This window comes from Felis catus, chromosome F1 (assembly GCF_018350175.1).
Source record: "Felis catus isolate Fca126 chromosome F1, F.catus_Fca126_mat1.0, whole genome shotgun sequence".
Classification (NCBI taxonomy): domain Eukaryota; kingdom Metazoa; phylum Chordata; class Mammalia; order Carnivora; family Felidae; genus Felis; species Felis catus.
Window position 1 is genome coordinate 68,917,954 of NC_058384.1, and position 23,882 is coordinate 68,941,835.

The 23,882-nt window shown below is 53.5% G+C and overlaps 1 protein-coding gene across 1 annotated transcript in view; it reads right to left on the bottom strand.

Annotated features, from left to right (window-relative positions):
• Window positions 1–115: 115 nt before the first annotated feature.
• Window positions 116–23,882, bottom strand: part of INTS3 (integrator complex subunit 3) — a 38,366-nt gene continuing 14,599 nt past the window's right edge. Inside the window, exons 4-30 of the mRNA XM_003999768.6 lie at window positions 22,621–22,734; window positions 22,342–22,426; window positions 20,050–20,116; window positions 17,547–17,691; window positions 16,508–16,637; window positions 15,136–15,233; window positions 13,432–13,623; window positions 12,404–12,491; window positions 11,844–11,923; window positions 11,370–11,461; window positions 10,937–11,043; window positions 10,131–10,250; window positions 9,721–9,850; window positions 9,027–9,081; window positions 8,674–8,777; window positions 7,808–7,852; window positions 7,491–7,610; window positions 5,679–5,832; window positions 4,610–4,678; window positions 3,747–3,822; window positions 3,277–3,390; window positions 2,907–2,955; window positions 1,940–2,107; window positions 1,619–1,719; window positions 1,397–1,469; window positions 1,078–1,234; window positions 116–970 (exon numbers count right to left, since the gene is read on the bottom strand). Of these exons, the coding sequence (XP_003999817.1) occupies window positions 893–970; window positions 1,078–1,234; window positions 1,397–1,469; window positions 1,619–1,719; window positions 1,940–2,107; window positions 2,907–2,955; window positions 3,277–3,390; window positions 3,747–3,822; window positions 4,610–4,678; window positions 5,679–5,832; window positions 7,491–7,610; window positions 7,808–7,852; window positions 8,674–8,777; window positions 9,027–9,081; window positions 9,721–9,850; window positions 10,131–10,250; window positions 10,937–11,043; window positions 11,370–11,461; window positions 11,844–11,923; window positions 12,404–12,491; window positions 13,432–13,623; window positions 15,136–15,233; window positions 16,508–16,637; window positions 17,547–17,691; window positions 20,050–20,116; window positions 22,342–22,426; window positions 22,621–22,734 (2,811 nt within the window). The 3' untranslated portion in view covers window positions 116–892. The remainder of the gene's footprint in view (window positions 971–1,077; window positions 1,235–1,396; window positions 1,470–1,618; window positions 1,720–1,939; window positions 2,108–2,906; window positions 2,956–3,276; window positions 3,391–3,746; window positions 3,823–4,609; window positions 4,679–5,678; window positions 5,833–7,490; window positions 7,611–7,807; window positions 7,853–8,673; window positions 8,778–9,026; window positions 9,082–9,720; window positions 9,851–10,130; window positions 10,251–10,936; window positions 11,044–11,369; window positions 11,462–11,843; window positions 11,924–12,403; window positions 12,492–13,431; window positions 13,624–15,135; window positions 15,234–16,507; window positions 16,638–17,546; window positions 17,692–20,049; window positions 20,117–22,341; window positions 22,427–22,620; window positions 22,735–23,882) is intronic.

Here is a 23,882-nt window from a genome sequence, read left to right on the forward strand (position 1 = left end):
CTTGCTCCAGACAAAGGGGTGGGCAGGAAGGCAAGAGGGGACCTTGAGGGGCCACAACGGAGAGGGACGCCCTGTAGGTGCGCAGGGTAAGTGGGGGCAGCTACTCCAGCACAAATGAGGTTCTGGCTTGTTTTATTGTCATTTAAAAACTTTTAAAACGCGATTATCTCTGCCAACAAAACAAAACAAAACAAAACCGACAGAGCCAAGGAAATAGGACCATTTGACAGTTCTGTGGACATGGCTCCCTCTAGGGAGTCCCAGGGCTCTGGCCCAGCCTGGGGTGCCAACATCAGGTCAACACAAGCTTCTAGGCCGGTGGGGCCGCGGCCTCCCTCTCTGGTCCCTGCCTGAACTCCTGCGGCACCTGCCCCATGTTAAGAACAGGCAGGTGGACCATGTCACTGAGGAAATGCCCACTGCACGCAGGAGGACAGAGGGCAACTATGAAATGCGTGTTCAGGGCAAACCAGGGCCTGATGGGTAGCGTGGGAAGGGGCACCCACACACCTTTCTTCATTCCCATACCTGGCCTCTCTGGCCAGCAGCCCCATCTGCCATTTCTCTTCTCTTTGGGAGGCTGGGGAGGGGCAGGGGTGGAAGACCCGCACGGGCCAGGTTTCCCGCAGCCTCTGGCTTCAGCGGGATGTGAGTGGGTAGGAGCAGCAGTGTGATGGGGCCGGAGGCCCCTGGAGAGGAAGGGGGCAGGGGCTGGGGCTGCACGGCGGCTTCTCAAGGCTGAGCCAGAGGAGGCAGCGCATCCTTCCCACCAGGTGAACTTTGGGCTGGGGGACAGAGCGTCTCCCCACCATCTCCCCAGCCCTTATTAACCTCCGAAACACCAAGGGGAGGAGGGCAGTCTGACCAGGGTTGGGATGGGGGACACAGGGCCTCAGTCACTGTCAGACCCCACTGCAGAGGACCCTTTCCGTTTCCGCTTGGTGGGCTTCGGTTTTGCGTCTTCTTCCTCCTGAAAGAGATTTCAGGGGTGGGGGGTGTCGTTAGCCTGGGCAGCTGCTGGCCCCAACCGCACCTGCTCCCACTGTGGCTGCTGTGCACGGTGGCGGGGGTGCTCACGGAGGCACTGCTGGAGCCGGACTCTTCCTCGGCGTTGGGCGGCTGGGTGGCGTTCTTGCGGCTGCGGGGGCTGGACAGAGCTGCTTTCCTCCGGCTCTTGGGTGGCTTGGTGGACGAGTCCTCGTATTCCTCAGCCAGGGAGAAGAGATCACTGAACCTGAGGGAAAGAAGGCGCCCTCAAGCACACTCCTCCCAGCCTCTTTTCCTGCCCCCTGCCTGGACCTGTTGCCCTTGCTGGTCACTGAATCTTCATCCCCAGCAGGCTTCCTCCCCCGGGCCTCCCACCGCCTCCCGAGGCCAGAAGTGCCAGGAGCCTTACTTCATCTTGTGGGCCTCATCACAGCTTGCCTGCACGTGCTGCAGGGCCTGCAGAATCGGGGTCTGGCTAAAAACTGGAGGGAAGAGGGAGAGCGGGGACGGAGGGGCAGTGAGAGGAGCAGGAGCTCATTCGGCTCTCCGGCCCCCACCCCCACCCGTTCGAGGGCCGGCCTGAGCCAGGGCAGTGCCATGCACGATAGGCTCGGGGGTCTGTGGTGCATACAGTTCTGCTTGGTGTTGGTCAGGTTGAGACGAAGGTTGTCTAAGTGCTCCAGGATCTGCTCCAGGGTCAGCTGGGCCAGCTTGCTGCTGGAGCTCCTCAGGCTGCAGGAAGTGGCGCGGCCAGAGTCTGAGCTCGAGGGGAGTGGGACACCCTCTCCACCCCGCCACCCCGAGGCAGCCCCTAAGGGGCAGGCCGGAGCAGAACAGGGGCCAGCCACAGGGCAGTCGGGCCAAGCGGGGGAAGGGGCCATCCTGGACCATGCAGCTCCAGGCCACCAGGTGTCACCCCTAGCCAGGCGCGGACAGCAGGCCCGGGTCCTACCTCTGCCTCTTGCGTGGGAGGCTGTTGTTCTTGATGAGCAGGGACTTGATGTGCTCAGCCAGCAACTCATCATGCTTCATGCACCAGTGCCGCAGGATGCTGGTGGTGAACTGGTCGTCAGGGTGGCACGGCCGACTCAGCACCATCTTCACCATCTCCTCGCTGGGCCTGGGTGCACGAGAGGGGTGGGTGGGGGGTGCTCAGGGACCCCTGCTCTCTCCTGCCTACTTATTCCCCAAACCTCAGCCCTCAAACCCCACCCGAATCTGCAGCTTCCTGCTCTCACGCCCTCTCCCTCTTCTCTCTGGGCCCAGGAATGCTGGTTCCGTGCTTTGCCGAGCCAGGACGCAGACGTGATTCTGCGGTTTCTGTGGTGGTAGCTGGCACGTGCTGGGGAAGCAGCTCACCGAGTCCCCCCCACCTTGCCCAGAACAGTCAGGAAATGGGCCAGGGAAGCCAAAGGACAGAACGGTATTCAGCCCGAGAAGGCGCTGGGGAGGGGCTGGCGAGCCACAGCCCCCAACCTGCCCACTTCCTGAAGGACATTCCGTACCACCTCTAATCTCTCAGGAGAGAGCAGAGAAGGTGGAAGGTGGGCAACAGATAGGAGGGAACGGACCCACAGCTGCTGGGAAAGCGCCAGCACTGGAGGGTGGAGGGGCCTCCTCCACGGGGCCTCAGGAGAGGGGGGGATGGGGAGCAGGAAACAGGGATGTCCGGTCCCCACCCCACCCCCTCCTCCCAGGGCAGCTCCTGGTGGGCAGGGGTGCAAAGTCGAGAGGAAGCCCGGATCCCAGGGGAGCTGCTTGGTTGCAAATCATTGTGGGGGAAGGGCAGAACAGCAGATGTCCACAACAGGAAGAAGTGTGGCCGGCTTCCTGAAGGAGCAGGACAGGAGCCCTTTGCAGGGGGGCTATCTTTTGGGACACTGTGACTGGGAGCTAGAGTCCCCGCAAGTAGAACTCACTTCTCTCTTCGGAGCTGAAGCAACAGGCAAGACAGGGCCTCTGGGTGCTCTGTGGGGTGGGGGTGGGGGGCAGAGGCTGTTGAGAGGGCGGCAGAATTCCAGGGAGAATCCTAGCACGTCTCCCATCCCCCAATCCACAGCCACTCAAAGAAGCAAGGATGGTCTTCCAGGGTAGAACAACCCGTCCCTGCTCCCGAGCCCCCGGCTCCTGCCTGGCACGGCGTGGGCCGGCTTGCAGGACACCCGTGAAGAGCGGAGGTGACCGACAGAGAGCCTGGCCTTCAGCACTTCGCCTTCCGGAGGGGCAGCGGTGGGGCCCCAGCCTTGCCCCGTCCCTCCCCCAATTCTCCCTGCCCGCGACCCTACTCACCTTTGTATTTGAGGTGCTGCAGTATGGGGATTATGGTCTCCAGGGGGATGTTGTGGGCCAGGAAGAGCTGCCAGGCACAGTACTGCTCAAAGGTCTCCCAGTCCAGGCTCTGGACTGCAGGGGACAGAGAAAGGGGTGCATTCTCTCTCTCATTAGCACGCACACACGGGGCTAATCCACAGACTACCAGCATCCCAAGCAGGGCTGGTACGCAGGTGAGGACAGTGACCCTGACGCTGCAGTTACTCTCCCTTTCCACACAGTGTTATTTTCAAAGACTTCATATCGCTTCTGTATTCCCACAGCCTAAGCAAGAAACAGATCCAGAGACACTGCCCAAGACCACACAGCAGGGCACAGTGGTGGTCCACCCCATCCACAGCCCCAGAGTCGGCTCCGCTGTTACTAGGAAGTACCCAGGGCTGCCACGCCTCTCTCCCCCAGGTGTCTGAAGGGGTCTGCTCACTTACTGAGAATATTGAGGACTGAGTCCTTTCGAAACATAACCAGGTTCCCCATCATCACATGGCAGACCAGCTCCTGGAGCTAAGGACGGGGAGGAAGAAGGCAAAACCCATTGGTTCTAAAAGAGGCCAGGAAGCTAGTATGCAGGGAGAAGCAGGAGGCCTCACACAGGGAAAAACCAGGGGAAATGAAACCCTAGTTTAAAGGGCTGGGGATGAAATGATGGATGCTGGGGTATCTGAAGGATAAAGGGGCTGGTAAAGAGCAATAGGCCTGTTTGGAGGCAAAACATTAAAAAACAAACACACAAACAAACAAACCATTAAAGTGGTTTCCACGCCCAGATAACAGAGGGAGAAGGGCAATTTGTCTCCCTGGCTCGAGTCTGGGCCCCGACCCATCCCAGCCTGTGCCTGGGGAGGAGGGAAGGGCTGGGAGGCAGAACCGTGGGACAGAGTGTAGCTAGGAGAAAGGCAAAGAAAGAAGGGCTCTTCTCTCCTGAATGGGGCAAGTGAGTGGCGACGAGGGGCAGAAATGGACCCGAGCTCAGTATGAGAACGCATTAGCAAAGCTGCAGTCTCCCGGGGTCTGTGCATAGTGGAAGGCCAACGGCCTGATTATTTTCACCCTGCGCCAAGGGGAAGGCCAGCTGAGAGCGAAGAAACAAACAAACAAACAAACAAAAAACACCACCTTCTCACTTTCCTTGTGGAACTGGAGTGTCCAGATAATACAGAGAATGAGCCCAGCCTGCCTCCCAGGGGGTCCCCTTCCCTGCTAGCCCCCCCCGGCCTGAAGTGCACACAGGTGCAAGCCAAGGCCTTGGCTCCCGTCAGCTGGCTTCCCACGATGAGAGCTCCTTGTGCACCTGCGCAGAGTCAATAACAGCCACGATCATGTTCAGCAGCTCGCCGCTCCGCAAGGTCTCATCTGGAAACTGGACAGAAAAAGACAGAAGCTGGGGCAAGAGTCCAGGGTGCCCCCGTTGGCTTGTACCTCATAATCCACCCCCTCTCTTCCCGCATGCTCAGGGGATGGCAGGGTTAAGCAGGATGGTGGGGTCCTAACACGAGTCCCTAAACAAAGATCCAACAGCTGTGAAGCCAGGACTCTAACCCTTTAAGAACTGAAATTTGTTCTCTTTGTGTGTGTGTGTGTGTGTGTGTGTGTGTGTGTGTCAGGAAAGGAATGGGGAACCATCTAGAGATGAAACCAGAACCTGAAAGGACTGGACGTGACGGTGAGTGCCGAGCTGCAGCGGTGACAAAATAAACGTTCCTGTCTGGCAATAAACACAAACCCGCTCTATGCTAGCCCTCGGGCACAGAAGGGAAGGTGCGGAGTGTGTCTGGGGTGTACGAGGGGCAGGAGGCTTCCCTTCTTGAGAGGGAGCAGAGGAGGAAACTGCCGCGTGCTGGTCATGCCCCCTTCTTCCACCCCTGCAGCTTCTGGGGAGATCACAGTTCCTCCTGTTGCGCCCACACCCTGTTTCCTGATGTCCCTGTGCCTGGGAACTTCACCCAGAGGAGGAAGAGAGGGTACCTCCTCCGATGTCCCAGTTCCTAGAGAAGACAGTGGGTGAACAAGGAAACGCAAGTCTCCACCACAAAGGCTGTGGTCTTTGGGAGCCACTAGAGAGAAACTGAGGGTGAGCCATCAGATGGCAGGAGGGCCTGTAGTGTGTGAGTGTGGCTGCGGCTGGGGGACCTGTGCTGGGTCCAGAGGGTGTGGCCGGAGCTGGGAAGCCAAGTGTACAGGCCCAGACCACATCTCACACCACAAGGCACAGAACAGGAGACATTTTGTAACTTTTAACAGAGGGGGGCCCATCGAGCCGGCAGGGGTGGGTGAAGTAGGGTCAGGGTCGTATGCAATGAGGCACATGGTGTCGTGAGCCTGCCCTGTGCAGCCGCGCCCGGAGCCCGGCAGACACTGACCTCTGTGTAGATGGAGGGCGTGAGGTGGCACAGCAGCCGCACGTCGTCCTCCTGACAGGCCTTCATGTCCATCATCAGGCAGGTGTGCAGGTCGCCCAGCTGGGTGGCCTGGGCAAAGGACTCATACAGGTTCATCTTCCCAGCAGCGGCTTTGCTGCAAGACCAGTTGGGCCTGAGCCAGCAGCCCGTCCCCTCAGTCGCCCCCCCCCCACCCCACCCCGGAACCCCTCTGCTGCCCCTGATGCTCTGGGCAAGTCTGTCTCGTGGCCCTCTCCTGCCTTCCTCAGTGCTCCCGACAGGGCGCTGACCACACACAGTGAAGCTGCCAACTGGTGACCGTCGAACACAGGACAGGGCTCAGATCAGGCCAGAAAGCCGAGCAATGAAGGCAGGAACACAGGCAGGCCCCCACCTCACATCACATACGAGCAACTGAGAAGAGGTTACAGGCCTGAACATAAGAACTGAAAACCACAGTCTTGGAAGAAAACACAGGAGTAAATCTGCAAGATACCACAAGCCCAAGTGACAGAAGGAAAAATAAACATGACTCAACAACACGTAAAACTTCTGTGTCTCAACGGGTGCCATCAAGGGAGTGAAAAGACAGCCTGCAGAATGAGAACATATTTGCAAACCAGATGTTTCATAAGGGACTCGTATCCATAGTATTAAAAAACAAAAACAAAAAAACCCCCCAAAAACAAAAACTCTTTAAAAAATCAACAATAAACAGATGAATAACTCAATTAAAAAAATAGGAGAGGAAGGGACACCCGGGTGGCTCACTCAGTTAAGCATCCTACTTGGCTCAGGCTCAGTTTGTGAGTTCAGGCCCCATATCGAGCTCTCTGCTCTCCACACACAGTCTGCTTAGGATCCTCTGTCTCTCTTCCTCTCTCTCTCTGCCCCTCCCCCATCCATGCTTGCTCGCTCTCTCTCAAAAATAAACATTAAAAAAAAAAATGGGAGAGGATCTGAAGAGACATTTCTCCAAAAAAAATATGCAAATGGCTAATAACAAGCACACAAAAAGATGCTCAGCATCATCAACCATCAGGAAAATGCAAATCAGAACCACAACAAGACATCACTTCACACCCACCAGGACAGCTGTCATCAAAAAGCCAGATAATAACAAGTATTGGGGTGCACGTGAAACACTGGAACCCGGTTGCTGTCAGGCAATTCCTCACAAATTTAAAATCAGGGGTGGCGTTTGACCCACAGTTCCACTCTTGTACTCCGGGAAACTGAAAACACATGTCTAGGTAAAAATGTGTCCGTGAATGCTCAGAGCGTCTCTATTCACAACAGACAAAAAGGCAGAAACAAACCAACGTCCACTGACAGGTGAATGGATAGACCGTGGTGTGTCTATGCAGAGGAACAGTATTTGGTCACAAACAGAAATGAAGTACCAATCCGTGCTACGAAGGGGATAACCCTCTAAAGCGTTACACTAAGTGAAAAAAGCCAGTCACGAAAAATCACACGTTGTAGGATTCCATTTATAAGAAATACACAGAAAAAGTAAATCTATAAAGAGAAAAAGCAGAGCAGTGATCAACAGGGGTGAGGCGAAAGGGACAACGGAAAGGTGACTGCTAAGTGGGACACACATTTGTCTTGGGGGTGACAAAAATGTTCTAAAGGAACCAGTAGCAATAATTTGTACGACTTTGCAAATATACTTAAACCCACGGAATGATGTGCTTGAAAGCTGTTATCAGAGAACACCCCACACACAGGAGGCCCTGGTGAGGACAGCTGCGGCGGGGAGTCCGCGTGCCCGGGGAGGCCCCTACCCACCTGGCCCTCAGGTAGTACAGCAGGTGATAGCCAATCTTGGGCTGTTTCTGATACAGCTCGGACAGGAGGTCCAGAAGCAGAGAGAAGCTGCTGTTGTCCTCCTGCATCTGGCACAGGTTCCTGGACGTGATAGACGGGAGGGAAGCACAGAACTTGACGTGGGGCAGACTCTCCTGTGGAGCTTCTGGAGAGGCGTGTCTGTGCCCCCTGCAAACCCCTTCCTTCTGGAAAGGGAGACCCATTACCCCAGGACAGAGGCGTATGCCTGGTGAAGAGGGATGACGGCACGGCAGTGCCCCCGACGGCTGGGTCCTTACCTAAATATTAGGTAGAGAGGCTTTCCCACAGACTCCTCCAGGGACCTGCGGGAGGGGGGTGACATCTAAGGGTCCACGCGAGTGGAGAAGGTGGGCGGCAGGCAGATGTTACGGAGGCTGGATGCCAGCCCGCTCCTGTCCTGACCAAAGGTTAACTTCCTACTGCTACAGAGAAAACAGGTTCCCAACAAGCACCACAGTCTGCGTTGTGACTGTCATTGAAAATGTGGTTTCTGGGGCACCTGAGTGGCTCAGGCGACTAAACGTCCAACTCTGGCTCAGGTCGTGATCTCACAGTTTGTGGGTTCAAGCCCTGCATTGGGCTCACTGCTGTCCCCCTCTCTCTGCCCCTCCCTGGTTTGTGCTCTCTCTCAGATACAAACGAACATAAGAAAGGAAAAAAAAAAAAAAAAAGAGAGATTCCTGCCCTTCAGGGAAGACCCAGGCAAGGGTCCAATCCCACCTAAAGCAGCAAGGGCTGGGGCCCCTGGGCTCAGTAGCAGCAGCAGGGCACCCAGGAAAAGGCGCTAGAGGCCACTGTCCCGTGCTCTGCATTCAGCAGGCAAAAAGAAATCCTTAAGTGAACGGGCACACGTTGAGACTAAAAATAAGCCAAGAGAGGGACGTTTGGCTGACTTGGTTGGGAGAGCACATGACTCTTGGGCTTGGGGTTTTAAGTTTGAGCCCCACACAGGGGTGTAGAGATTACTTGAAAATGAAATTTAAAAACAAACAAACAAAACAAGTGAAGAGATGGTTTCCCTCAAGTCCACAGCAAGATGCCTCCTGGACTGGGGCTCCAAGAGCACACTTCTGGCTCCCAGAAGCCTGTGGGTGGTGGAGGGGTCAGGAGAGAGATGCCTTACTCCTCAGTGATCTCCTCAGGCAACACCTCCCCTCGGAAGTGGGCTTTGAAGAGTTCCTGCAGGCAGGAAGCAAGGACAGACAGCTGCTCCGAGTCAAAGTCTTCCTGGGTGGGGACAGAGGGGGAAGATTCTCACCGCCTGACCCAAGCCTTACTGCCCCAGCACCCAGAGCCACTGCACTCATCTGCTGCTACCTCCAGGACCAACAGGCCCTTGCCCACCAGAGGGGACGCGTGTGGGAGACGGGAAGGAAAGAGTCAGATGCTTGGGTGGGGAGTTCTACTCTGGGCGGGCTGGGCTGCTTCCTCCTTGGCCGGGGGTGGGGGGTGGGGGTGGGGGTCGGTTCTCCTCACCTCCAGAACCTGGTCCACGATTTCCTGCATGACCTCACACTGGGCCTCGGTGTCACTGCAGTGCGGGATGGAGAGGAAATCGCAGGGACATACGTGACAGCAGAGGGCAGGACACACACCCAGCAAAGCACACTCACGCACAGACAAAACAAAGGAGGCCTGTGTGAATCCAGGCTTGGGTGGGGGCAGGCTTTAGGGCAAAATTTGCTGCTGTCCAGGCAGAGGCCCTAAGAGAAGGGAAATGCCCACCATCCTGCTTTGGTGCTCAGAGGCTCTTGTCCCTGGAACCTGTGGAGTTGGGGTGCCTGGGGGGCTCAGTTGGTTAAGGATCCAACTTCGACTCAGGTCATGATCTCACAGTTTGTGGGTTCGAGCCCCGTGTCGGGCTCTGTGCTGACCGCTCGGAGCCTGGAGCCTGCTTTGGATTCTGTCTCCCTCTCCCTCTGCCCCTCCCCCACTTGCACTCTCTCTCTCTCAAAAATAAACAAACATTAAAAAAATTAAAAAAAAACAAAAACAAAACCATGGAGCGAGAAACAGGTGCTGGGGAACGAGGAACCTCACAACCTAACAGCAGAAGGCACACCCCCGGAGCCCCCACTGCCCCCACCCCACGCCCAGGCACCCCACTCAGTACCAGGGAGGGGAGGCTGGGGCTCGGCCTCCCGAGCCTGAGGACAGGACCTGCACCCACCTCCCCTTCTGGAGCTGGAGCACTTTGTCCCTTAAGGACTCATCCAGTTGGTCAAGATACGGGGTGATATCCACTGGCTCCTCCACGACAGTCTCCTTGATAGGATGGAAGCGGAACTCCCTCTTCTTTCCTGGAGGGAGGAATTCACGAAAGCAGCCATTTGCCCAGACACCAGCCACAGGGACAGCCCCACACGCCGGGTGTGCAGGGGGCCCGCAGCGTCGCTCCCTGCATGTGGGCACACCCAGGCTCCGGAGCAAACAAGGGCAGGGCTCCGTGCCCTGGAGTCCCGTCTAGTAACCCTGCTAACACAACTAACCTGGGGGCCAAGTCCACAGAGGCCAGGCCGCTCCTGCCACCTGGTCCCCTCGGGGCCGACACCACCCAAGCCCCTTCGCTGTTGCACGCACCTCTGCTGCTGAGGTCCTCCTCGTCGTCACTGAAGGCTGCCTCCGCGTTGTCGTAGCAACCCTCATCCTTGTCTGACATGTGGTTGTCCATTTCCACGGAAACCGGCTCCTCAAGTTTGACTTGGGAGGAAAGAAACAAGGCATCCTGTGACCTAACGTGGCTGACACCCTGGAAAGGGGAGGCTGGGGAGCAGGTGGGCTTACAGGGAGTTCATGACCTGAGGGCATGACAGACCCTGGAAGGACACCCTCGTGTCCCCACGACCTTCCACGATGTGCAGGGGTTTCTGCCAGGAGCAAGAATGGCAAGGGAAGAGGCTGCTGTGCTTAGCTCGTGTCGGCAAATAGGTGAGACCAGGGACAGTCCCAAGGGCTCTTTGCTTCAAAACCGAGTTGGGAAGCTCTGCTTGGCTTCAGCCTCACCCCCAAACACAAAAGGGTGTGTGCGTGTGTAACTGGGAGCAAGACCTGAGACCCAACACAACCCCTCGCCTCAGGGGCCGGGGCGCAGAGAGAGGGGAGGCAGACACACATCCCACCAAAGCCTTCCCTGTGGAGGGGGAGGGGAGGCTATTTAGTAAGAGAAGAAACAGGCGCTGAGGAGCAAGAGAGGTCAGCAAGAGTCAGGGAGGATGAGACAGATGGAGAGCCAGAGAAGACAACACATAAACACATCAAAAGAGAAAGTGGGGAAGGAGAACCTGAACCGGACAGTCACAGAGGTGGAGACCCGCACTGGGGAGACACCCTAGACGGCTGAGAGCCCTGGGCGTCTCTAACAGGTGACGGAAGGGAGGGTTCCATACCTTCCACAGGAGGGCTGGGTGAGCTGCAGAACTCAGGGAACTTCTCCCTCAGCATTGCCCGCAGCTCCTTATCCAACTTGGGGTTGTCGAACAGGGGAGCCAGATGCCTGGTGGGGGGGGGGTGGGGGACACGAATGAAGGTCCACATTGCAGCTCCTCACTTCTATGCGGCGTGCACTTAGAGAGAGAGGTCTACGACCAACCAGTAAAGCTGGGCCATACTCAGAGCCTTGGGATATGATGGGAAGACAGAAATTTCTCTAAGAGTCAAGAGGACATATTCCTAGCAGTCTGAGGCAGAGCCGGTACGCTCCATAACAGTCAAGAGAAAAGGCTCAGCAGTGGTCTGACACTTTCTGAATGTGCCTGGCTTAGGGACACAAGAGAAAACAACCCTTCCTCCCACCTGCCTATGGGCACATGAAGTTCTTACGCCAAGACCCGTTTCTCCACAATGTGGTTGAGGGAGGAGAAGACACCCTGTCGCACGTGGCCCTCCAAAGGTGGATAGAAGTTGGGAATGATCTGGAAGGGAAGGGAGGGGAGAATGAGCACATGACTTGCCATCCAGAGTGTTCTGCTGAACCAGATCTAAAAAGCTGCTTCAGTTTTGATCAGAAGACACTGGGGAGTATGACTACAGAAAGGTCTGGAATGGTCCTGACCATTCCAAGCTGCTACAATGGTTAATTCTTACTAGACCTGGCCTCAGAGAGACCAGATTCTACCTTAAGTCATTATCCTTGAAGTCGAGAAAGCCCATGGAGACATGGAAAGATCCCACAGGAGATGGCGGGAATAGGGAAGGGGAGTGTTCACTGACTTGGGGGCAGGACCTATGATTACAGCTGCTCCCACAATGAAGGGCACTAGGAACACCTATAAGGTGAAGGGGACACACACTTACACGGCACATGAAGTCCAGGAGTGTGGCAGTAATGGCTGGGTGTGGCTTCATGGAGTGGTGCATGACCAGGATGGCTGGTTCTGGAGAAGGGAGAATTAAAGGGTCCCCACTTCAGGTAGTCTGTCCCCAATTCCATGAAACAAGGCATCAAAATATAGGAATAGTTCCAGAGAGCTGTATCCCTACCCCCTATTCCCATTGAGCAGACCCAAAAGCAGACAACCCCAAACAGCTCCTAGCCCTCATCTCCCTTGTCCAGCATCCGGCTTAGAAGAGGGAGGTGGTGGGAGAGGAAAAGCAGGGTGCGGCACAGCCCTCTGCCTAGGCCACTCCGCCGGAGCCCCAAGCATAAGGCTCTTGGGCAAAAGAGAGGGAGTGAGTGCTTGGCCTCACAAAAGCAATCTTCCTTCTACATCGAGGGCGCACTGGTGAGGAACAATCGAACTGCTCCCAGATAAGCTGTCTCCCCCGACGCTGCCCTGAGGTTTATGACCACCGTCACCGAGACTAGGCAGTGGCCTGGGAGATGGGGGTGGTGTTGCCTGCTCCCAGTCACATACCTATGTTCATAATGCTATCCTTGTCTGGGCTAAAGAACAGCCAGTCGTAAAACAAAGCCAGCTTGGCATTGGAGGCAGCGACATTTGACTGGAAGAGAGAGGGGAGAAAGAAGGGCTGGTTTCATCAAACAGCTCCCTTTCCTGCACAAGCGCAAGGCAGCCTCCAGGGTTCACATGGCTGTGCATCTAAGAAATAAATTCAGTTCCTAGTGAGACAGACAGAAGCCTCCAGGGGTGAGGGGCATCCAAGTCTGCATACGAATGAGACTGGCCATGGTCTCACCGACCAAGGGGCCAGGGATTGGCCTGGGTTCCCGTTCGTTTGTCCAGAAGAACACATCCCTGCTCCTAGAAAAGGAGAACGGGGCCTAGCTGACACAGCACTCAGACCAGGGCCTAGGCTGCCCCTCCTGGGCTCCTGGGGCACGTTCCCGGCTGAAGGACCCCTAGGAACAGCCTGTGATTGTGTCTGAATCAGCACATTCCGAGGACCCAGTCAACAGGGGGAGGAGAACTCTGTTGGAAGAGGTCAGAAGGTAGAAGCCAGAGAGCAGACAGTTTGGAGCTTCCCTACCTAAGGAACAGATAGGAACATGCTGAGAAAGAAATGGCTCCCCTGGTTTGCACAAGTATCCAAAGCTGATGCCAAAAGCCTAGGAAGTGAGGGTCTGAGACAAGCCCTGAATCTGAGGAAGGAGCCATTCAGAGGAGTAACCATATATGGTTCTTGGAGCTAAAAGTAAAGACAGGGAGGCCTCAGAAATCTGGGCTTGGGGACCAGCAGTAAAGACAGAGAACCTATCCAACCACAAACCCAGATGGGAAATACTGAGTGTAGTCAACTTCCAGAGGGACAAACCTAAGCAGGACAAAGGCTGACACTCAGTGGGAAGAAAGTGAAGGAAGGGGTACTGCTGGGTAAGGGTCAGGAGGCCAAGAGTCAGGAAGAAGCAAGGAAATATGGGAGACTCAAGGGACGAGGACCCTTCACCACCCAAGAGCCTCCACCCTACAGCCCAGCCCCTCACCGTGCACGTTGTCAGGAGCCAGCCGATGATGGCCCATCGGGGCAAGATATCTGAACTCAGCACTTCGTTAGAAGGGTGGACAACCCCACAGATGTAGCGAATGAGGTCACAGCGCAGAGACTGACTGTCTGGGGTTGACAGGTACTGGCGCTGGAACCAATCCTGGTAGCGCTTCTGCTGCCCAAACCGCACCTGGAGGAAGGGGGCGCTGGAGGAACTTGGAAGGAAGGGCGGGGTCTCGGGCGGAGGAACGGGAGGACCACTCAACACTAGGCGTGACCTACACCTCCATCTTGTGCTTCAACTCATTCACTAACTCACATTTTCTTCTCAGGAGAGACCTTCCTTCCCAAAGGAAGACTTGCTGATTTAAATCTTCCTTGACTGAAAAAAGTTGCCAAGAACCTTCCTCACTCACGTCTTGTGCCAGGGTTGCCTTCGTTCCTGCCACCAACCTAATGTCCCAATTGCCCCCAACTGTGACTGCAGCTGGATTTTGGTTCCTTCCTCCTGTTCCAGTCACTGAGGCTCCAGTTGTAAGCACTTTTCTTATCTTTTCTTATTTTCGCAAGCCCCTTGTGGCCAGCAAGGAATGTTCCTCGAGAACAAGGACTGAGCCTGACAGAAAGCTGACCAAAAGCTCTCTGATGTCGAGTGACTAAAGGGTCACTATCCCAGCTACACAGACTCTCCAAAGCTTCTTGCAGCAATTCCTTCCCCCAATCAGACTCTAACGTGGTTACAAATAGCAACACTGGGTAAGAGCAGAGATCTGGTTTTCCTCTTCTATTTCCCAAATTCAACCAAAACAGAGAGCAGAAAGGCTAAAAAGAAAGATATGTCTAGACCAACACTGTCCAATAGAATTTTCTGCAATGATGATGGCTACTGAACCACAACTGAGGTAAGGAATCTTTTATTTTACCTAGCTTTAACTAATTCACTTATTAAATTATTTTTGGCATCTATTTTTAGTAATCCCTACACTCAACGTGGGGCTTGAATTCAAGACCCTACCTTGAGATCAAGAGTCACATGCTCTACCAACTAAGCCAGCCAGGTGGCCCTAGCTTTAACTAATTTAAACTGCAACCCGAAGGTGGCTACTACATGGGATAGCACAGATCTGCGCGGTTCTCCTGGATGACTCAGGAAACCAAAAGCAGACTAGGCCAGAAGGCTCCCCAACTCCAGACTGGCTGTAGAGGAGCTGTTGCCTGGAAACTCTGTTAAACAAACACAGATTCCTCAATCAGATTATGTGGGAGACTGGGATCCTGGGACATGTATATTTAACATGCTGCTCACCTAACCCTGCTAGAACTCAGCCATGTTTGGAAACCACCAGGCCAAAGCTCTTCCTGAGAATTCACATTTGGCCATAGGAATGGTGGGTTTTCCAGAATGAACACCTCTCTATACGCTTTTACACACATTTCACATTTGTAAATTACATAATTTGTGTATAATTTTTGGTTTAGCGATGGTTTTAGATAGACTGAAAGCTTCGCAAGAGCTCCAACTATACCTCTTTTACTGAACACTGTATCCCCAGCTCATGGCACCTGCCCAATGCCAGGTAGATCGGGTACCCACTTGGCCACCACTCTGCCAGCCAGCACTCAACGGTAATGCATCTGCAGGCTGGAGGAAGAAGCCCAGCTAACCTGCAGCTTCTGCTCCTGCTGCAAAAGATTAGCTTACCCGGGAGGTCATAAAGAGGAGCTTAGTCTCCATATCTGGGGTTAGACGACATGCCAGGAATTTTCGGGATGTTCTGGACTGAAGAAGCTGCAGGATACCTGGACCAAGTATGTAAGGGAAGAGAAAAGACAGAAGCCTGAGGACCTTCCAGAAGGAGTAGAAGGCAGGTGGGGAACCTGGGCCAGGTACTTATGGCCAGTGGTCTTGCTCATGGGGAAACTCTAAGACCAGACCAAGAGAGGTCAAGCACAGATACAAGTGGGGGCTCTAATCAGCATCTGAATGTTCTGCTCCAACCAACCACCAGCCCCAGGACCCCGATATATTACTTCTTTTCTGTTCCTGGCCGTTCAGAGCCCCCTACTCACAATATCCAGTTGGCAACATGTGGGAAAGTTAGGGGAAAACATGGGAAACCCTAGCCTCTCTTTCTGCTCCTTATGGTCCCATCCCTGGGTCCTGGGATTAATGTGGTTGTGGTATAGGCACGGGCTCTGGAGTCAGACAGACCTGGATCCAAATCCTGCCTCTGACACTCACTAGCTGTGTGGCCTTGGGCAAATTACTTAATCTCCTTGAACCTCATTTTCTTTATCTGTAAATGTGGAAAGTAAAATATCCATCTTCAAGGGTTGTCCTGAGGATTAAATGAATCAACACACGTGTCTAGCACACACGTAAGCACTCAAAACAACTCAACACATGTTCAACATAAGAGCAGTACAATATAAAGGAGGACCAGGACCTTCCCCTCCTTTCCTGACTCTCCAGGGCTCAGACAACTGGTTCCATGTGCACATGCGTGCGTGCTGGAGGTGGGGAGGGACCCTGAAAAGGGGAAACGGCTTTCAAAAGGACCTTGTCAGGGAGAGGCACACAAGACTCCCTCTCATGAACAGAATTTTGGCTAGGCTGGATCCTTGGAATTCAGAGGCAAGACTGATCCCAGGGAGAAGCACTCTCTTACAGGGCTAATCCCAGCCCCTCTGCTGACTCAGTCTCACGAGCTGACCTCTGACTCCCCTGCTGGACCCAGTGAGCCTGGAAACTGGCCATCAGCTCACCTCCCAAGCCAAAGAGCTGTGGGGGGGGGGGAGGAGGAGGAGGAGGATCACGGCTCTGCCTCAGTTTTTCTTGGGACCAATGGCAGCAGCAGTCTGCCAGGCAGGGGCTGTCTGGGAACCCTAAGAATTGCTCTGGACCCCTGCCACCCCCACATCCAGCTGTACTTGGCAAAACCTGCCCTGTCCCAAGCTCCCTATTTCTGGCTGCCAAAGCCTCTCCTACCCTCCAGCCTCTGCCCTCTTGATTCACTCAGCACATACTCCAAACTCCCACCTCTCAAGGGCAGGATGCCCTGGCCCTTCCTTACCTGTGAACTGAGGACTTAAGGCCTGAGGGTTATGGATAATATCTTTCCAAAGCAGTTCAAATTCTGGTATCCTGGCAACATTCTGAAGTAGTCGTACGAGGTCCCGGCCAATCATCAAACATTCCATGAACTTGATGAGGGGAGGGGGGACAGGAGAGAGAATGAAAACACGGATAATTTACCTGCTGCAGGGAGGACCAAGGAGCAGCTCGTTCTAGGGAAGGAAGGAAAGAGGGCCGAAGGGACCAGAGGATTTCTTCTGGCACCAAAGGACTGGCTCCCAGCTGCTTGGGGGAGAGAGCTGGAAGCCGGGGATGGACATAAGGAGGATAGGTTACTGGTAACTACTAAAGCCCTGTTGACTTTCACATGAATCTACTCCTCTCTCCTCCCAGGATGGTTTTGACCCAGATCGAGAGACTACAATTCCAAAAGGACAGGACAGGCAAGCTAAGCCCCAAACACCTTTCCCCAAACTCCCCTTGTCCAACAGAACAATCTATGGAAATGGAAATGATCTCCATCTCTGTGCTGTCCAAAAGGGTCACCATCAGCCACAGGTGGCTAATGAGCACTTGAAATGTGTGTAGATAATTCAACTAAGGAACTCAATTTTAAATTTAATTTTGATTAACGTTAAGTTGCCACATATGGGGAGTGGCTACTGCATTAGAGATCAGAGCTCTGGGACCTCTCTTGGGAGATGTCAGAGTGGACAGTTCATAATCCCACTTGACCACAGCCATCACCCAGGTGTGGGGGGGGTTGCATAATAATGGGCAGTCAGGGTCTGTGGTATACAACAGTGTCCATGAAGAGGGCCTGGAAATCCCTCCTCCAGGGACAGCAGTTCCTGGAGCCAGAGCTGCTCCACGCAGATTCCCACCTTCTCCCTTGCTCTGTTTCGGAATGATGGAAAAACACCAGGCCTTGAACCATCCCCATCTCCCCAAAATGACATCTCTAGCCTAGGTCAGCTCACAAAACTTACACAGGCGTCCCATCCTAGGGTTCACCTGCCCACAGTCTTAGCCCTCACCCGTTCGCGAAGCAGCGACATGCAAAAGTCCACCTCCTTCTGCCGCAGGGCCTGGAGCTGGGCAGTTCCGTGGTGGTCGACGATGAGGCGGAGGTACGTGTAAACAGCCATGGCGATGAGGATGCTGCTCTTCAACACCCATTCCCTACAGAAGGGGGGTGGGGGGGTGGGGGAGGAAACACCTGGCATCTGCGCTCTGTCCAGACTTGTTCCTCCTCCCAGTTCACGCCCACACTTGGTTCTGGGGCCTCAGAAATGTCCAATGATTGACACTGGGAGGAGGATCTTTGATTTCTTGACTATTTGCTCGTGACCATCTTGGACTACCAACTGGCTCAGGTAGGGACGACCTCCTACCACTCTACCAGGCGCCCAATGGAGATAAGCGCTGACTGAAAGCAATCTTTCTTTTTCACATAACTATTGACCTTCCAATCAAATACTTGCTCGTTGATGCACTCGTTCAAACATTTACTGAGCACCTGTCATGTATGTGCCGAGCACCACGCGAGGTACTGGGGACAGAGATTAAACTACAGCTTCTATCCAGCCCAGAGAATGGGGAAAGAGGTTCTAGAGGTGTCCCAAAGCCAGCAGTTCTTACAGAGTGGAATGAGGACCTCCAGAAGCTAAGACACCTTGAGAACGCTGGCGGTTTTAGGGTGTACTGTGTCAGCCCTGCCACTGTGCCTGCCGTGAGCGGCCCTCCATGCCATACAGGGTTCCCTGGCTCTCTGGCCACTGCTCCCACTCCCAATGAGGTACCTGCCCTAAATCATAATCTGAAAAGAAGAACATGATTTTGGATGGCAAAGCCTATTTCCTCAGGAGTTTTTAAATTTCCCTGGGGGAAGGGGGTAATGTGCTCCCTGCTGCTTTCAAAAGGGTAGAAAGACAGTGGGGAGAGGACAAAAACTCCAATGCTGTCTCAAAGTGCCAAAACTGGGAGCTATCTCCCTCAAGCAAGTACTTATAAGGCCTTTGGCACCCCTGCTGGAAGCCAGGGAACCAGAGAAACAAGTTTAATTAAGCCAACCAGGCAACATCCTGATTCCGGAAAAGTGCTCAAGACATCTAATTAAAAGACTCTGGTCTTTTCCTTTCAGAGAGTGAACGCAGAATCCAAGGACAATGGGGAGGCCCTCCCCCATGTGCTACCTGTTAATTCCATGGCCCTAGAAACACTTGGGGAGGAGGGAGAAGGGGAGATGTGGAAGAAGACTCTGTTTTGTTTTGTTTCTGAGACAGCAAGTGAGCCAGCGCGCATGTGAGTGGGGGAGGGGCAGAGGGAGGAGAGAATCCCAAGCAGGCTCTGCGCTCTCAGCACAGAGCCTGACACTGGGCTCAATCTCAGGACCGTGAGATCATGACTGAGCTGAAATCAAAAGTTGGACACTTGAAACCGACTGGGCCACCCAGGCATCCCAAGAAGATGGTTTTAAACATCTAGGGACTCACTTGCACCAAAAGATTTGAGTTTTTGTGGGGTAGGAGCAAAGGTAGGGCAGTTATGTGACACCTGTACACGGAGACCGCTCCCAACTGCCCAAATGAGGAAAATGCAGCTTTACAGTACCAGAACAGAAACAAAATGAGAACGATCATTTAGGAAGACTGTCAGCAAAGGTGATGAATGTAACTGAGTCCTGGGATGGGTAATAAAGAGAAAAAGAAAGTGAGACCACTGGACTCAGGACACCAGACAGGCACAGACACCCTGCAAGAAAGTGCTAGGATCTCCCGGGCTGTGCAGCGGCACCAATGGAAGTGCCTGAGCCGGAGCTGCAGCGGAGAGCCCAGCCCAGGGCACTAGGTGGCGCTGCATGGCACCTGACCCAGCTCTCCGCTGGGGCAGTGCCCAGAACAAGTGTGAATAAGGGAGGAAGTCTGTTCTTCTGAACCACAGGAAATATGGACATTTGACTACTGTGGTGGCCTCACACAAAACAGACTCAGAAGTCAAGCAACAGAAGACCAAGAGGAGGCCTTGCCCCCAACAAGTTCAAATACGGAACAGGCCTTATAAAATTTCTGGTCCTTTGATGGGAAAAAGAACTGGCCAGAAGCCCAGCGTGTCCCCCTTATGTCCTTTACCACCGCAGCCCCCCAGCCCTGTGTGCAAACTTGAGCAGAATTCCTGGGCCCGTTACCTCCTCACTCCCATCTCAAGACAGCAGGGGTTGTTGGGTGGAGAGCCTCAGAAGGGAGAAAAGGGGTACCTGCCAGGCCCGAGTGGTTGGCTGGCCCCACTCTGCTGAGCTCATTCTCCCATGTCTCCCCCCAAAGATAAACATTCCAAGGAGGTCTGGATCAAAAATAAACCCTTATCAGATGAAGCTAGTTTTTCCTGGGTTCTGAGATGTTTTGGCAAAGACCTCTTCCCCACCCCTTAATCCCCTGGGCCATACCATACCCTTGATTCCTCCACTTGCCCTCCCTCCCCCTCTCTAACCCTAGGTGTTCTCAGGCCGCCCACACCTGTACCCATCATGGCAGACTCTACCTCTGCTCTGTCAGGATATCCAGGACACTCTCTGCCAACCAGATATTTTTTGCAGTAACATCTCCACCTGATTTCAAAGGGGGAGAAAACAACGAGAATGACTTTCATTAGCAAGTCCACTAATCCAACACAGTTCTTCACCCATCCTGTTTCTCCATCCCTAACTGCTATCCCATCATGGAGGTTCTGAGTGTTGGAACACCTGCTTTCTGTTCAGTCATGCTTTGAAGTTTCCCCTTTGCTTCCACAGAGAAAGGAAGGGAAGGTTCTAGAATTTTCCAGAAACCAGAGCTGCTACTTTTCTATAACCTGGGGGTTGGAGTGGGACTACTCTGACCCTGGAAAGGGAATGTCTAGGACAGAGACATGAAGAGCCCCTGGTTGGAAGAAAGGGTGACATCTCAAACAGGGCCTGAGATACAGACAGCCAGTGACAGTGGCCATCCAGCATCAGGGTGTCCCAAACCAAGTCAGGCACATCACAGGCCAAGGGTTTCTTGTTTCAGGCACAAGACAGGCCACGGTCTTCTGTGCTTGCTATGGAACTTTCTGGGGCAAAATTACATGTGGCAATGCCAGACCAAAGTCCGAGGATGAGAAGCGGAGACTTAGGAAGACCAAACCAGGAAAGGAAACACCAGGAGGTAAAGGAGCCAGCACACCATCATGCTTGCTCCTTCCTAATTTAAAAAGTCAGTGTTGGGCTGCCTGCGGGGGGCTCAGTCAGTTGAGCATCCGACTTTGGCTCTGGTCGTGATCTCATGGCTCATGGGTTCAAACCCTGCGTCGGGTTCTGTGCTGACAGCTTGGAGCCTGGAGCCTGTTTCGGATTCTGTCTCCCTCTCTCTCTGCTCCTCCTCTATTTGTGCGCATGTGTGTGCGCTCTCTCTCGAAATAAGTAAATAAACTTTTAAAAAAAATTTACAGAAAATTTGCAAGAAAAGTACTTTTTTTCTTGAACTATTTAGAAGTAAATTACAGACATAATTTTCCATACTTTAAATTTTTTTTTTTTGTAATTAAGTACAATTCACATACTGTAAAATTCACCCATTTAAAAGTATACAAGGAGGGGCGCCTGGGTGGCTCAGTCGGTTGAGTGTCCGACTTCAGCTCAGGTCACGATCTCACAGTCCGTGAGTTCGAGCCCCGCGTCGGGCTCTGGGCTGATGGCCCAGAGCCTGGAGGCTGCTTCCGATTCTGTGTCTCCCTCTCTCTCTGCTCCTCCCCCGTTCATGCTCTGTCTCTCTCTGTCTCAAAAATAAATAAACGTTAAAAAAAAAATTAAAAAAAAAAAAAAAGTATACAAGGGGTGCCTGGGTGGCTCAGTCAGTTGAGTGTCTGACTTCAGCTCGGGTCGTGATCTCTCAGTTCGTGGGTTCGAGTCCTGCGTCAGGCTCTGTGCTGAGAGCTCAGAGCCTGGAGCCTGCTTCAGATTCTGTGTCTCTCTCTGTCTCTGCCCTTCCCTGGCTCATGCTCTCTCTCTGGACCCTCCCTTGCTTGTGCTCTGTCTCTCTCAAAAATAAACATTAAAAAAAAAGAAAAAAAAAGTCAGTGTCCACATAGTCACACATCACACAGGGTAAGGTTTATGCACATCAAAACAAGAGCACCAGGGTTACAGACAATCTTAAAGAGGAAGCGAGGAACCAATGGGAATGAGGAGATAGCAAAGCAGGGTCATTTTTAAACAAACACATGTGATTTGGGGAGAAGAGGCAGCATGGACAGGCCTCTTGGATATTCAGTGACTCGGACTGATGTCATTGATGCCAATGAGATAATAAAACCTAAATGTCAGGGTCTCTCCAGTGACATAGTTCTTTCCTCAAACTGGTCCCATCAGATGTCATAAATATTTGGAAGCAAGAGTTTGGAATGTAGAGGTGGAGCCAAGGAAGATACCTGGGTTTCTGAAAGCATACAATGTCACAGGAACAAATCATTTGCCCTCCCCTCTCTTCCCATTCCTTCCAGATCCTTCCTGATCCAACATGCCATGAAACCCCAGAGTAAGGACTGGCCAAATCAGGCCAACTATTCTACATCATGCCCTGAGTTTGGCAGGAAGGAAAACAAGGCAAGGCAAGACGTATTGCTTCAAGAGACCCCCCCGCCCTGTGATTTTTCCATTGCTTTCTGCATCATTGTGTGGCCAGAAGAGGCCTGTCTCAGGAGAAAACAGTCCAGGCAACCCAGGAACTGAAACCCCAAGGCCCTTCACTGTCCTCCACAGCCTGCACCTAGCCTCTGGGCTCCTCTCTCTGCTTTCCACCCTTGCCATCAACTCACCAGCAATCTGCTTCATGAACGTCATGCACACACCGTCAGCTCCCAGAACCGCACTCTTCACTAGTTCCCGCACCAACCACACCAACTAAAAGGGAGAGAAGAAGACGGATGAAGAGAAGGGCCTGCAAATTTGAGGAAAGGGTGAATCCAACCACGTTACAGTTTAGGTGTACGAAGGCAGGGCATGTTATCCCTGATTCCTCTGTCCCTTCTCTTTAAGAGGGGATCCAAACTCTAGCATGTCTTTGAGCTGGATCTCTCTTTCCTTCCCGGCCTTACCTGAGTACGGCAGGTATCCTGCAGCTTCAGGTACTTCTCCATAAGTATCTGGTTGATCTTGTTCAGGACAATATTCATGCCGTCGCGACTCACCAGAGCCAAGTCCCGGTAACACTGTGAGAAGCAAGGTCGTGAGCAGCCGGTAGGCTGAGGACAGGCTCCCCCCGCCACCTTAAATACCACTCATGGGATTCAAGTGGCCCCTGTGGACGCTGCCCTTCCACAGGGCTCCTCCACCCCAACCCCACCCTGGCCCTGTCACACACAGCGGGAAAAGGAATGCAACTACTCTCCGAGAAGGCAGAAAAGCCTCCTAGGAAAGGCTCCTTGACCCCCCATGTCTCTTCTTAGAAACTGTCACCCTGTTTCATGCCACAAGCTGAGCAAAACCAGGTGGAGGCCGTCTGCTTTTCATCTGCCAGTGAAAGGTCACTGCAGGATGGGTTTGGTTGAACAGACCAGAAAGGACCTCAAAGAGGTTTTTAGACCTGTATTGACTCAGCCAGATGAAGCAAAGGGCTAGGAGCATTAGGGTAAAGGATCCAGGGACCAAGGCCCCAGAAAGAAAGGGCAGGACCAAACTGAACTTCTTTAATTAAACATCATTCTTCTTTTCTCTGGACTGCCCTTTGCTCTGCCAAGACTGAAAAAGGAGGGGTCCTTAGGTGCACCCAGCCCTGGGAGAGGTGAGGCAGAGTACGCCAATCTTTGAATGCTCCTGCTCCCCTTCCTGAGAGCGTTCTCACCTCTCTCTAGAGACAGCAGACTCCCAGAGGAAGGCCTCAGGAGGCCTCACTACCCACTGAGCTCCAGGCTGTCAGGGTCTCAGCACAAAGGGCACCTTGGAAACATACCTCCTACCTCGGAAAGCCAGTGGCATCAACAACGATAGCAAATATGCTAAGCTAACATGCACTGACACTGCGCTCCATATTACACATATGGTTGCATTTGAATCCCGTAACAACCCTCTGAAATAGGTGCTACCAGCTCTGTTCTTACAGATGAAGAAAGAAACAGGTACAAGGGAGTAAAGTAACTTGCCCCAGGTCACTGAAGAGACAGAAGAAGAGCCAGAATCCAAGTCCAGGCAGTCCCGTTCTAGATTCCATGCTTGTCACACCTCTCTGCCAGTGCTAGAAATAGCTGCGAGAAGAGGCTACTGGGGAGGGAGGTGAGGACCTAAGGTGGCTGTGAGACAACCACATCCCTAAGCTCTTTCACCCTCAGTGTCCGGAAGGGAAGTGCTCCTCCTGCGCTCC